Genomic DNA, 15,518 nt, shown 5'->3' on the forward strand with positions numbered 1-15,518 from the left:
GTGTTTTTACTAATCACACTCTTAACCACACTTTTTAATTCTTAAATTGACTTCTATATGCTTTTTTCACTCTTATTTAATATTTTGATATATTTACATCCAACTTTCCATTTTATTAATATCTTTCCATAAAAGAAATTTCAATTTAATGAGAAAGTTATATTTTTATCATTGTATTTTTCTATATTTGGACTTATTTTTGCTCGAGTACATCATATTTTTTTGTAAAAAAAAGGACCAAGAAGTAAAAAATAAAAATACAAACTAAAGGATAAAAATGAAAAAAATACAAATTACATGATTAAAAATGAAAATTTACTATAACATGATTATAAATGAAAAAATACGCAAGTTTCAAGTCTAAATTACAAATTCACTTTTTTTTTTCTCCAATTTAATATCACTAGAAAGTTTTTTAAAAACATGTTAATTTTTTCTCCGATTTAGTTTCACTAGAAAGTTTTTTAAAAAAATGTTAATTTTGTGAAATATAATATACGTGATTATTATAGTATGTGATAATATATTCAACATCAGGTTAATAATATTTTTTAATAACATAATATTATTTACATTCTAAATTTTATTCAAGTCTTAATTTGTTAGATCTTTTACTAGAATTTCTCAACCTTTTATTAAAAATAATAATATTTCTTAAAATTACTTCCGATAATTTTTTTTTAAATTAGCTAATAAAAATATTAAATTTCAAAATTTATTAAGTTTGCAACATTTTTTAATTTTATGAAAAATATTTCAATTTAAAACATATATTAATAACATATTTTCAATGTTTTATAATGATTTTCATCCGAGAGAAGGTATGTAAACCAAAATAATATAAAATTATTTTTTTAGATCAACAAATACTAATTTATATTTTTCTAAAGAGACTCAATGCAAACTAAGCAAATTTACACTCTCCAATCGGATGCCTTTGTATTTTTTCCCTTTTTCTCATTAAATATATAATATAAATAATAATATCACGGGACATGAATACTCATAATCCTCCTAAAAAAATCATAATCACCGTGCTTATAATGTACAATCGAGGATAAAATTCCTTCCTGGTTTCCTTTGATTCCCTCTCTCAAATTTTTGAATTCTATACTTACAGCCCATTCCTTGCTACAATCTAGGGTTTTATTTGCGTTTGAAAGGTACATTTTTTTCAACTTTGTTTGCTGAAGCTTTTTGTTAATTTCTGCTTGTTGAGTTATCTGCTCACATTGCTGCGGACTTTTGTTTGTTTTGTGCTGACGGGTTTGTCTAGCAAAATGTTTTATGTGTTCTTGTTTATTCGGGCATGCATGTCTGGTGTTTTACTGTGTATCGGATAGATGTTTGGATTTTATGAGTGTTTTTTTTTTGTAATTTGTTTTGTTGTAACTGTGGATTGGTGGAGAAGTTGAATATATGGATCATGACAATGAAAGTGATGGTAGGGTGATTTGAAAGAGGTTTTAACTTATCTACTGGTATTTGAGGATTTCAAGAGAAAGCATCAAATTCAGACATATGTTGGTTGTTTTTTTTGGAAGTTTTTTTTCCGAGTTTATTTCGATATCGATGTCCTCTAAGAATTTTAAGCTTCTGAATTTATGGCTACAGCTGAAGCTGAGAATGGCTAGTGACACTCGATCGGGCGACATTTCAAGGATGCGTTGGATAGCACTAAGTTGAAGAAAACACCAAGTAATGGAAAAGATTTGTAGCCACGTTGTTCGCAGAAGTCCAAGGGTCTTGAGAAGGGGACGCCACCTCTGACACCTCCAGCGAAAAAAAATCTGAAGGAACTAAAAAACAGCGGGCACTGAGTCCTATTTGAATGTCTGATAGGACTAATAAAAATGTATGGCCAAGTTCTTCTGGATTCCAGCAATCTGCAAAAGAACTTGGACTCTTAGGTCAGAGGGAGAAAGAGAACTGAGAGTAGGCGATGGTGGAATCTAAGAAAGCTAAACTTGACATGGATTTCCATTTTATAAATGGAAATAAAATGAATGCCCGTACCTTCAAGGGGTTATTTAAAAGACAGCGTGTCATGCAAATTGTTGTAGGTAAACAATTCCGTACGTGTGAGCCATTTTCTCTTGCATTGATACTTCTAATAGTGGAAAATTCTTTCAAATTTATCTTCTAACCTGTTAGATCCATTGTCTTTATTATCTCTGCTAATTATTAAAAAATTGTGATATAATGTGTTAATACTTTCCTTTTTCTCCACTTCCAACAGTGCATGTTGTGTCTAACTACGGTAACTAACTGGAGTTAGATTGGAGATCTGATGACACATGTGATTAATCTTAATACAATGAGTTTAGGGATGACATATATTTTTTTCATTATATCTTATGTTAGATGTTGATGGGGCGCTGGACGAACCTAATAGATCATCTCATGTTTGTGCTGACAACCCAGATAGAACTGGTGTTAAAGATTCCAAGAAAAGTTTTAACGGTTCTGAAAAACTACCGGGAAATCGTTTGTCTATTAATATAGATGCTCCTGAGCCAGAATGCTCAACTTCCTTGGAAATATCACAAGTTGTTTCTATAAATTCGGAAAGTGGTGAACAATTTATGGGCCCAAAAGGTATGATGGACACAATAGATTCACATTCGGATTTTACTGGTATCAGTGGTAGACAGTAAAACCTTTTAACTGGCAGTTGTAGAGAGTATTCCATCATCATCGACGAAGTGTGAGAATCAAGGTCTCCTGGGGACTTGTGTTCTATGCTCCAAAATAAAAAGGTATATTGCCATATACAATCTCTGATTCTGTATAAACCTAACTTTACTCGTTGTGCATGTTTGAGAAGTTTATGAATATTAACTTGCAAGCAGCATGTGGTTCCATCTTTGCTTTTGTATGTGCTACGTTGATTTTTCATCATCTAACAAACAAGAGCAGGCTGATTGTTCATTGTAAATTTTGTTATGTTTAATGCTCATAGGCATTAAAAGACCATAAGGTGCTCACATAGGGGAATGGGGATGGAATACAACAAGTTACAGAGAAATGACATGTAGCTTCATGACTTTTGAAATCAATAAAGCTGCTTGGCCCTTGTTGAATGCCACATCAAAATAATATTTTTTCTGTTTCTGTTTTTTTTTTTTTTTGGGTGGGGATGGTTTTGGGGTAGGGTAGGGTAAGGTGGGGTGGGGGGTTGTTTTCAACTGAGCGTGTTAGCAAATGTCGACTGTGCTAAAGATACTTATTGGCCATTTATTAAGCACTTTTATGGATCCTTCCTCAAGAGGTTGAAGTGCAATAAAACATTTGGAATGCTATAACTGGTGCTATGATCTGTGACAGGTGCCATGGAAATGTTTGCTGATAACAGTTGCCTCTTGCGAAAGGATCATTCATGCGTTTTTATGTTTGATCCTTTCCCTTTATGTGGTAGAGGACTTCTAAAGGTTAGAGTAACCATTGCGGTACCAGATTTACCATCTTTTATCTAGGGCCAAGAGGTGCAAATAGATTGCCCTTAGTTAACTAATACCGACTAGGTTTGTTGTCCAGTTTATCTTGATTTCTGGATGGGATGCATAACCTTAGTCTTCACACGGAGGCATCTTTTTGTTTGGATTTTGGAAATGGCAAATAAAGTTCAAATCTATTATTTTCTGGGAGTAGTTCTCTTGGTCACACTAGAAAACAAAAACGATAAACAATAATTTTTTTTATACTTTTAAATATGAACATCTGGTTGTTGCTGCTGTTATGTGTTTTTTCATGATGTCTCCACTTGCTAATGCAACACAATTCATAGTGGATGGGCCCCTTTTCATGTATTTCTCGTATCTTGTTTGAGATGTTTTTGTTACTTCTAGTTTCCAGAGACGCTGTTATTTTTGCTTGCTTGGTTTTCATCGTAAATTTTTACATACACAACTCTAGTTTATTTTGTCATGTCAAAATTTATAAGATTGCATTTCCTTCTTGCAACCCTCACACTTGAAAAAAAATGCCAATACGAAAAGGGCAAATTAATTCCATCTTTCTTGAACTGAATAGTATATGATTTTTCCTGCAGGGTTAATCGTGATTCACCAAAGCAGGAACAGTGCTCTTGTAGTGATGTGGTAAATGAGGACGTAGGCTGCAGCTCATCTACTCGTGAGGTTGGTCTTTCATGTGCTACTCGAGAGGTTGGTCTTTCACGAAATGCCTAAAACTTCTATTTCAAACTGTAAAAAAGGAACGGATTGTTTTCTCAACTATTTCTGTTTGGACAAATAATAATCATCTATGAAGCACCTGAAATGACATCTTTATTTATAGGAATTTTTGGAGGGTCCATATTGCCACATGTGATATATAGAACCTTGCGCATGAATTGTTGGGGGTTACTGACATATTACCATGCAGTTAAATTGAGAAGGAATACATTGTTTACTTTACATATATAAATGTTTATTTATTCTGTCTTACTCTTCTAAAATGAATTTCCATTAATTTTTTACTGTAATAAATGGAGTAGCAAATGGTAAAAATTATAATGACTACTAGAGGCAGCAGTAAAGATTTTTGTATCAATGTTAGGTAAACCGAGGCTTTGCATATAGCCCATATCTCATTGAGTTAATATTTAGACAAGTTAACCTAGGACATACAAGACTGTATTTTATGGTGTTCAACTGTTAGAATTGCATGGTTTTGAATGATGAGATTATAGGTGTAGTCGATGAGGAGTTGGACTTATGAAGGCGAATGTAGGAGAAAAGCGAGCTATATAGGAAAAATAATATTTGCATTGCTATTGATTCAGTAGGAAAGTTAAGGGATAATTGATTTTAGACGGAGGGCAATCACTTGGATTATTGTAATTAAGATATCATGGTTTAGTTTACAAATTTAAAAAGATTTGTTAAATCAATGGGGGTTTTACGTGACAGGACAAATCCTCTAAAATTAAAAATAAAGTTCTATGGGCATGTTCTTTAGCTAGTTTTCTATTGCGTATTTGAAAGAGAATGATAGGGTGGGTGAATGAGCACAGAAGAATGGATCGAATTAGAGGTGAACATATAAGAAAAATACCTGAGTGTCCTCGATAAATCATAAATGATAGAGTAGGAAACTTTAGATGGTTTAGCAAATTCAACGTGGACAGTTTGATGTACCTACCTTCAAGAAAGTGTGGCAAGATTCAAGTGTTAGACTCAAAATGAAACGAGGAGGGCCAAAAAAAAGTTGTCACAGAATTTTTTATCCCAAGTAAAAATATTTTGTAATAACCGAGTGCTTTATTTGAAATACAATACAATGTATACCAGACATGCATCTAGCAGCAATTGACTCGGACTTAGACTCGTATGATGGTAATACAAGTTGATGAAAGATTGGGTTAATAGGAAAGGGTTTATAAGATGGAAAGTGAGTCTGATGGCTCATTTTTGACGGAAAAAACTAAGAAGGAATAATAAACTCACCAATTAATTACCTAAACAAGGATGTCATACAGTGATGTCATGGGGTGGTTGGACTTTTAAATCAATATGGTCTGTGAAACAACATTTAGGGAACTTTATCGGTTTAATAAAATCTGACTTTGGACAAGTAGGCTACTATTATTAATTCAGTCATACTAAAAGCTCTGACCATGGTTTTTTATCGCGGCCGTAGAACAACCATTCCTTAACGGGAACGATAGCTACCGCGACGAAGTTCTGGGCATAAGTGTTTTTTTTTTTTTGATAGGAAACTTTATTTTATTCAAAAGAAATTTTAAAGGTCCAAACAAAAGACGCGGAAGAGTTTTCCGCGAATTAAAAGTGATCAAAACATAACCGATTTTATATCGTATCGGAACGGGAACACCAAACGAAACAGTTTCCTGAGATTGTAAATTTTACAAGTTGATAAAAAGGTTTCTGGGAAATATTTCTTTTTGCAACATGAAGAGTCATTTTAGACGAAGAAAAAAGACAATGTTCAGACGTGAGAAGCCAATTCCACAGCTGCAATCAGACAAAGCAAGTTGGCAAATTTCACATCGATAATTTATTTTCTTTACATACATCAATTATTAATTTTAATTTGCTCTCTTTGATTTGGTGTATATGAATCATACCAAATGAGGTTTTCATTCGGTTAAATTTTATAATCTGTTCTCTTATTCTCTTTGATTTCTACGGCACTTATTTCAGTTATTTGGTATTCTCACTTAGTGTGTGTTTTTCCCCCTTAATTTACTGATTTGACAAGGAAATTTTGTTTCGATTTGAGCTAAAATTTATGTTTTAATGAAGTGTACGTAAGATTTAAAAAGGATAAGTTATAATTTTTTATTTTATAAAATATGTTCCTTTTAAATATTATTGTGATTGACATATTTTTAAGTATTTTTCCAATTTTTTTAAAAATATCCGTGACTTTCAACACGATTATGTGAAATGTCATTGGAATTGGAATAGTGGCCTCTTCGACGGCCTCTGTGATTGTGATGGCGAACCATGATGTTGACCCATCTGTCCATGTTTGAGTTATTTATGTAGCATGCCAATCAATCAGTCCCTTGGACAAACATTCGTTTCCCATAACTTGCATCGCAGGTTTGAGTCACATAAAAGGTTCTTTACTTATCATTGTCTTGATATTTTATTTATCATTATTTTCATTCTTTTGATATTTCTTTTGTGAGGATATGATGTTGGAATGCCTTAATGTATTCTCTTGGCTTGATTCTCATGGTAATTTTTAGAAACTGGGCCTGAAATCTGACGCAGGAAAATCTTGTTGAATTACAGGAGAGAGTGTCACGTTCTAGCTCAAACAAAAGCACTTCTGAAGCATCCAAGTTCCTTGAGTATTGGGTTCCTTCTCAGATATCAAACCTTCAACTTGAGCTGTATTGTTCTACCCTTCTTTCTAACTCTATTCCTCTTCGCTCTTGTTCGAGGAATGATTCTGTTGGGGCCCTCCCAGATATTCTTCTAAATGTTCGAAAGGTTTGCTCGCACATTCTCTCCAATTACACAACTACAGTAACTATTTGGTCAATGAGTGCATCTTTCATTAGTGGTATGCTGCTGTGCCCTGAATGAGAGTACATTTTCATGTCAGTTGGAAGTCGTTGACCAGCTGTGGCTGCCAAGACCTATTTTGGGTTTGTGTAATAGTTACTGAAATTTGTGTATGTGAAATGCATAACCATTAACCAACCTCTCATCTATATGCCACAAAAATAGCACTTTTCCATTCTACATGCTTTTTGCAAGTAGTTAGTTTCAATACGATTCACGTTTTTCTTAACAGTGTTGTGATCACCCTTACCTTGTGGACTTGTCTTTACAAGAACACATGCTTGCTGAGAAATGCCCTGCTGCAGAGGTGTTGGACGTCGGCATAAAAGCAAGTGGAAAATTACAACTTCTTGATGTAATGCTCACAGAGAGTATGACTCGAGGGTTAAAAACTCTGATACTTCATCAGGTATATCAAGCGAAAGATACTTTTCGATTATATGCATGTGTGATTTTGTTCACTCGATTGTATTCGTAGCTTTGTGCATGCTATATTGTTTGTTGAACAGGTTCACATATATATTTTCGTGATCTCTATGGCTCTTCTTGAATTCATTTGCTATTTTGACAGTCAATATGTCGCTCTGGAGGGGCATCAATCGGAGACATATTAGATGATTTTTTGAGCCAAAAATATGGTCCAAATACTTATGAACGTGTTGATGCTAGGGTTAGCCTTCCTAAGAGGCAGGCTGCTGTAAATCGATTCAATAAAAAGGAAACTGGGCAATTTGCTTTTCTGTTGGAAAACCGTGCTTGTTCTTCGACCATCAAACTTTTAGCAGTGGATATCATTGTCTTATATGACAGCGACTGGAATCCAGCAAATGATATTAGAGCGCTACAGAAGATATCAATTGATTCAAAAGCTGAACAGATGAAAGTTTTCAGGTTATATTCATCCTGTACTGTTGAAGAAAGAGCCCTAGTCCTTGCAAAGAAAAATCTGAAGCTTGATAATAATTTGCAAACTTTCAGCCGGACCACTAGTGACTCTTTACTCATGTGGGGTGCTTCGTATCTACTCAACCAATTAGATGATTATCATGCATGCAGTAACAATACCGCTTTTGTCGTTTCATCTGGGCAATCAGTTTTGAATGAAGTCACCCAGGAGTTCCAGGCCATACTTTCTGAAAGTTGTAAAACAATTGGTCTGAGTGTGATTTCGGAAGTTCGGTTGAGTGCTGAAAACTATAGCATGAATATTCCGTTGCTTGGTGAGGCAAAAAATCAGTCGAAAGATGGACAGGAGCCATACATTTTTTGGAAAAACCTGTTGAATAGAAAAGATCCACCTTGGAGGCATTTCAGGGGTTCATGTTCACGAAATCGGAAGAGAGTACAATACATGAATGGATCACCAGAGGCTGAGAAAGATATCGTTGCAAAGAGGCATAAAAGGGTTCTTCGTGAAAACTCGAATCCATCCTCAGTTCAATTTGAACTGGGAGAGCATCAAGTCACTCAAGCTGCCTGTTCTGAGGGAGGAGGTTAGAAATCCAGAGATATTCCCAATTATTACCTGATTACTTTTGATCATTTTAGATGTCTTTACTTTGCTACATTCCTTGTCTTCATGGAGAAATATGCTACATTCCTTGACTTCATAGAAAAATACGGTGTAACTTGAATATCTAGACAAAAAATACTATTAATTTTCTGGTTCTGATGCAGGGTCTTCAACTATCTTTACCTGTGATAAATCTAAGTCCTTTTGGACAGAAAGTGTTACTTCTGACAGTTATCCAAATTGTAAGTATGGTCAGAGCTCTTATGGTCCTGAGGTTGATGTGGGTGACCCAGAGGACAGAGGCGTATTATTCGATGAGCAGAAGAACCTCTATGGTTTTCTGGAAGGAGAGACTATAAAACTGTGCCAAAATCTTCAACTCTCGGTATCAATCCCTTTTTCTTTTTATGCTTCAAAAAAAAAAATTGCTAGAGCATAAAACTGTCTGATTTAAAGTGCTTTAACTCGTGTTTTAACTGATATCTACAATTGAAACCCTAGACAGAGATGCATGTGGAACTAACAAAATCATGTCATTCATTTTCCCCATATTCTCATGTTCACATTCCCCTTACTGGGTGAAGCAGACAAACTTATTTTAATGAAATTCATGTCATTATTTACAAGATATGAACTGGTTCAGTCATGGACTGTGTACTTTTGTCTGATTTGTGAAACCATCATTACCCCAAAAGCTTTGGTAGTCAAGATAGTCAGCTTTTCTTGTTGTGCCCCTGCTTGGGACTGAAAGTTTTAGACATATTTTTCACAATCTGTAGTAGGGGTGTTCTATCTTTGGTTTAAACGGAATAAATCGAAAATCCAAACTAAGAAAATAGGAAACTGAACCGAACCAAAAACCAAATTATTTATTTTGGATATAAATGTTAAAACCGAAGTTTATATGGTTCAGTTTCGGTTTCTATATGTCAAAATCGAATCGACCGAACAACCCTTAATTTAATTAGATTAATAATATTATTTTTATATAGATTATATATTTTATAAAATGATATTTAGTGAATTAACTATAATTTTTAGTTGATTAATAATTATTTAATTTATTTTTACTTTATATTTAAATGTTTCATAAAATGTATTACTAAAAAGATATTAAATTATATTTAAAAAACACTTTAATTACTAATTTAAATAATTGTCCAACCCGAATAAACCAAACCGAAATAACCGAACCGTTTTAGTAGAAAATTGAACCGTACTAAATGGTTCGGATATTGGATTATATATTTCTAAAACTGAAATAAAATCGAGTCAAAACGAACAGACTTGTGAACATCCCTAGTATGTGGGCTAAAACTTTCTATCTTAAGTTTGAAGATTAGAAATTGTACCTTAGCTGACAACTAAGCAGGCAGGCATTTTAGTTGATGTTTGTGCTTAAGAAGAAAAGAAATTGCTTTAGATGATGTAGTGGTGAAAAATCACGTACTGAAAAATATAGTCGGAAGACTTCATTATGCCATTTTGGAAGCTCCTAAATGCAAGTTAAAACTGAATCACAAATAGGATGTTGGAAGCTCATATTCTTCTTCAGGGCTTGCAGTTAGCCTTCTCTATTTGTTAGATAAAGTTTACATCTTTTTAATATTTTTTAATTTATCACGAGGACTTCGTTTTGTGATTCTAGAAATGAAAAGTGAATCCTTTCTTTTCAAATTGTAGTGTCTCGAAGCGATAGCGATTGTCTGACTGAACCTTCGAACATCAGTGATACCTTGTGCTTCATAGATCACCCTAGTATCTAACAAGTCTACATGGTATCAAATGCAGGAAGTTGTCATGGATATGGTGAGACGATTTCTTAAATATGTCATCAAGAATCACCAAGTCAGCACTGACTCGCCAGCATATGTCCAGGCTTTACAAATATCTCTGGTCAGTTTCTTTTCCGTGGATGACAAATTCTTAGATTTACACAAATGCGTGCGTCACAACATCGATCAACCTTTTACATGTTCTTTTGCTTATGCTATTTATATAAAAATGAACTTTTCTTGCGACTGACATGCTTGGTTGGATTATTCTGATGTCATTATCCTTGTGCCTAATCTTGGCTAGGATAACATTTTTTTGTTAATTAACACTGCGAAGTTTATAGATACATTGGATAGAGACGAGAAATGTCATTTATTAGAAAGTTTGGTGCTGGACAATGGAGTTCACTCAAGATCAAAGCAGAAACAACTTAGTTTATAGAAGTCAATGAACTAGAGTTCGGAGAGAGAGAATACTCAGATTATAATCATATTTTTTAACACATTATGGAAAAATCCAAATTTTTTGTAATCTAGCATAAATTCTTCTCATCTCACTTCTTTCCTGTTTTCATTACTTTTCCTTTTTCCTTTCCTTTTTATCTATCTTGCTTCTGTGCCAATTACCCGTCCTTTCTCTCATCCACCATTGCTGCCAGAAGGTGCCACCTCTCAAACCGCACTCTATTTTTCCCACAGTTTTTGTTCTTTTGCAGTTCTCGTTCTTTCCTTTTCTTCTCCTATTCTTTTACTACAATTCCCCCAGCTTCAAATATCTCTTCTCGACCACCACCTGCTGTTGCTGCTGGTCACCAACAAAGCTTCATATTTTGACCAGGCGTCCAGCAGTTTCATTTTTCCTCATCATCCGATTTTGGAAGCAATTTTGTCCTAGTCCCCCCTTCCATGTATTGCTGCTTGTTATCATCAATAAAAGCATTGAATGGTTGTCCTTTTTTGGAAAAAAGAAAGAAAAGAAAAGTACAGAAAAGGGAAGATTTTAAATAACAGTCAATGGCCAGCATTATTCAAGCCAGCAAAACAGACGTTCCATGATTGGCGAATGATTTAATTTTACGTGCTTGTTTCTTTTCACGTAATTTTCCCGACCTTAAGAGATCGGAGTTTGCATTCCTGTTTTGGAGTTAAAGTTGTAAAGCAGTATGTTACGACACATAATTATTGTTTTGAAGTTGTAAAAAGCAACTATTGGGGTACTTTGTAATTTAGCAAAAAGTTCATGAATTGCACATCAACAAAATTGTCAACTACCCTGACTGAGAATGATGCTCAAAGCTGTAGACTGCACTCCACACTCTTGAATGAGAAGTTTTCGTAAGCTTGTCTTGAATTTTTCAAAGTTTATCTTTTAATCACTGAAAATGTTGCAACAGTTAGTTTACGGCCTTTTATTTCTATTACAAGTATCAACTTCTCATAACTTAAATAATGATAGAATTAATATCATAACAATTAGGTTGAAATGACAAATTATCCACCGTCCACAGCCACTTACTCCTGATTGGAACATAATCATTTGCATTAACATTATAAGACACATGAAATTCCTGCTCAACTGGTTTAACACTAACTTGCTGAAAAATGTGTACATGGATTCCCAAGAATATTAAGCAAAACCAAATAGGTACATGCTTTTCGCCCATACTTGCTCATTAATCTCAAAAATTTACTGTTGTGCATATGATAAAAAATGTATTTCCTCATATAGGTATCTATTTTTGCTCTCTTTTGGTTTGGCAGAAAATTTTCAATGGGATATCTTGGAGCACAATGTATATCTTTCTTTTTGCTAAAATATATGGGCATGTGATTCCCTGGGTTCATGGTTTTTTTCTAGATGGTAGGAGGCAGCACACTAATTTGTCCCATAATATTTCTTCTATTCTTAAATGTATGTTACTGCTTGCTTGGTCCAATATGTAACAGTTAGTGGGATGTCCATTGAAAAGGAGTATTTTATTTCTCACTCGTATGTTTCTTCAATACCTTAACTACCATGTTGAAAAGTAAGGTTTTGCAGACTTGTCTACACTGACTCAGTCACCTGCTACTGTTGCACACCCTAACAAATATGATTCTACTTTTATGCTGCTAGTGTTGGATTGCAGCCTCAATCTTGAAACAAAAAGTTGATAAGAAGGATTCTCTCATGTCAGCAAAACGGCTTCTAGATTATCAATGTACTGAAGAACAAGTGACATCAGTTTATTCGAGACTGCGAACTCTAAAGAGGATCTATTTGCATTGTTCTGAGAACTTTGTCGAATCTGGCAACTTGTTAGTGGAAGAAGGCATTAGTAAGGAACCATCTAATGTTGATGAAGAGCACGCTGAAGGCCAGATCCCTATACAAGAGAAAATGGCAATGGAGGATAAAGTTGCTGAAAGTGGAATAGTTAGTAAGGGTAGGAATGAGGTGGCACCATCTGTGACATCTATTAGTGCACCATCTGAGGCAGTATGCTGTAGCGCTCCAATTGAAACTGTAAGTGATTTGACAGATTCTAATATACCAAGTGAAAAGTATGCTGTAGAACCCTAATCAATCAAAGTACTTCAATTGTACTGATGAAATTGTTTCTATGGACCTGTCTGCTCGGAGACAACAGGTTTCTGATGAAACTCAACCAGTTGTGATGTATGGAGATGTTCGTAAAGTGGTGCTTGATCGTGTTCCTAATGGAGTGGCTAACACTCCTGATGAGGAGTCTGATAATGTAGAAGCAGTTGGTTTGGTTGATGCTGTGGAGAATTTAAGAAATAGACCCGATGAAGTGGCCGTTGCAGCTTTACCTGTTCCTGAAGAGCATTTGGTATGTTCAGAGCTAATGGCAGCCTCTCCAAATTGTTATGGTTTGTTGCTGCAGCAGGTAGTGCCTCTTGAATCACAATTTGGAATACTTTCCGTAGTTTTTTGCCCATTGATCTTGGGTTGGGTAAACTTTCATTTTTCACTTAGGTTAGTTAACAGCTCTAGTTTCCCTGTAAGCTTAGTTGTCCTATTCATTATCTTTTTCAGATTGTATCATGTGCGTCTTATTTTGAGGTCATGATGTGAAATTCATTTGAAATGAATTGAACATCAATTTCCATGCCCCCGTTTATTCTCATCATAAAGTTATTTGCATTGGACATACTTTGGCAATTAGTTAACAGCACAGCACTGCAAAAGTAACTTGGAAGTCGTGATCAGGTACCAGGAGAACAAATTCCTCAAAATTCGGTGTCTGCTGAGCTACAACTGGAGAATCAAAGCAGTTCGCAGGTTGAGGTTTCAGCCTCAAAACTTGTTCAGGCTGTGGACAACCCACTCCTGTCCAATCATGGAGCACCAGAAACTGACAATGAGCAGCTGCATTCCATATCTGTTGATGCAACTCTCGGCGGCAATCAATTTCCAACTTTTGAAGTTGAACATCAAAATCATGCCCGAGGAGGTAGCTCCTTTCCCACTGCTGAGGCTGGGGAGGGTGAAATGCTTTTACATGAACCTAGTTCTGAAAGTCGAGAAAATTCACAACTACATGGTAATCACCTTGATTCATGCCCTGGGGCTAGAGTTCAAGATATTCCAAATCATGATGCCTTACATCTGGGAATTAATGCAGGCCATCTTAATATACCTAGCCATGCCCATAGTACTCATCAGGTTACTACTTGCTATTCAACTCCAGATTTGTCTGATGAACCACTTCAAATTGAACTAGAAAGGATGCAGAAAGAATCTGAAAATTTGGAGAAAAGTCAGAAAGAAGTGGTTGGTGTCCGAATTTTTAATCTCGATCATATTCCACATGGTGTTTTAATGTTCATGGCAATATACTTTCTTTGTTTAAACAGATTTCAAAGATCAAATCTGAATGTGAGATGGAGATACAGGAAATGATTGCTAAAATACGCAATGATTATGATATGAAGCTCAAGAACACTGAAGCGGAATATACTCTGAAAAAGAATGTATTTGGCAAGAATCAGGTCCTAGTTCTCATGAATAAAATGTTGGCCGAGGCTTTCAGATCCAAATGCCTGGATCACAGGCCTTCTGACCTCCTAGGAATGCAACAAGGTATATTAACCTTTTCTTACCATTTGAGAACTGCAAATTCTTGCCATTTCTCTTGACTTAGTTATAACTTATAATGATGTTTTTGTTTTTTATTTTATTTTGAGCAATTAATTATCATGCGATAAATGAATTTTGTTATAAAGTCATGGTTAAGATGCTGTCCACTGACCACCATTTGTTGTGGGCCTGACTTACCGATGTGCATGAATTAACTCTGGCTAAAAATGTGGAACCGATCTGATTGCGTTATTGCAGTTGGTCGTCTTTGCTTCACAGACCGTAGAAGTTTACTTTCACCCAATCTTACTGATCTTTTACGTTTCTGGGGTTTTATGCCCCATACACTTGACATGGTGCCCGTTTTAATTGCAGGTGATCCAGAGCGTCTCCGGCAGCACCTTCAATCTGCTTCAACGCTGCATTCTGCAACTCCAACTACTAGACCTTCCTGTATCGCCAATCTAAATTCTATAGTTCCACCTGTTCAACGTGCACCAGCTCTTTTCTCAAGTACCCCCTCTAGACCGCCACTCATTGGTGCCATCACCCCTTCAGGTAATCCCCATACCGGCTGGGAGTATCGTGCGATGGCTACACACCTGCAAGTCGTCAGACTTCCTGCAGCCTCCTCTGGGTTACTAATTCTAAATTCTCCACCACCACTACTGTTGGCGCAGCAGATGCAAGCAAACCTTGTATCTCAAGTTAGACCTAATCTACAAGTTGTCCTGCCAACTTCGAATCTGGATCTTCCTGTCCTGGAGTTGCCATAGGTCATGAATAATCATGCTCCAGCAATGCCTGCAAATGATATGTTTCCATATCCAGATTTGCCAACTAGTGTTAGTATGTTCATCCGATGCTGAGTGGTGTACAATGCATGTCTTTCGGTTTCCTGCAGTGCTGCCACATATAATTTGGTGGTTCTAATCGCTATTGCAAATGAAATTTTAGCTTTACTTGTTGCTTGGTTTGCAACTCATATTTAGAGGTGAATAGCTTGCGTGGAGGAACTATGATCGGCCATTTTCAGCTTGAACAAGGTTGATTTATGTATTCATCATTTTTTAAATAAGTTTGGATAAAGAATTACTATAAAA

The 15,518-nt window shown here is 35.4% G+C and overlaps 1 protein-coding gene across 7 annotated transcripts; it reads left to right on the forward strand.

The window, feature by feature from the left end:
• The first annotated feature begins 1,011 nt into the window (after window positions 1-1,011).
• On the forward strand, window positions 1,012-15,383 carry LOC140842422 (uncharacterized). 7 transcript variants are annotated; one of them, XM_073210319.1, is made up of 16 exons: window positions 1,012-1,163; window positions 1,615-2,081; window positions 2,365-2,598; window positions 2,675-2,759; window positions 4,052-4,166; window positions 6,768-6,968; window positions 7,276-7,452; window positions 7,615-8,536; window positions 8,721-8,941; window positions 10,348-10,452; window positions 12,448-12,837; window positions 12,962-13,222; window positions 13,546-13,879; window positions 13,961-14,109; window positions 14,193-14,418; window positions 14,791-15,383. In XM_073210319.1, exons 2-16 carry the CDS (start codon window positions 1,943-1,945, stop codon window positions 15,189-15,191), a joined length of 3,960 nt encoding a protein of 1,319 aa, XP_073066420.1. In that variant the 5' UTR covers window positions 1,012-1,163; window positions 1,615-1,942; the 3' UTR covers window positions 15,192-15,383. The 7 variants fall into 7 exon arrangements, with proteins under 7 accessions (XP_073066420.1, XP_073066422.1, XP_073066421.1 ...); XM_073210321.1 differs by having other exon boundaries at window positions 4,052-4,139; XM_073210320.1 differs by having other exon boundaries at window positions 1,615-2,063.
• The last annotated feature ends 135 nt before the right edge of the window (window positions 15,384-15,518 follow it).

The sequence above is a fragment of the Primulina eburnea genome, chromosome 10 (assembly GCF_022965805.1).
Source record: "Primulina eburnea isolate SZY01 chromosome 10, ASM2296580v1, whole genome shotgun sequence".
In the NCBI taxonomy this organism is placed as follows: Eukaryota; Viridiplantae; Streptophyta; class Magnoliopsida; order Lamiales; family Gesneriaceae; genus Primulina; species Primulina eburnea.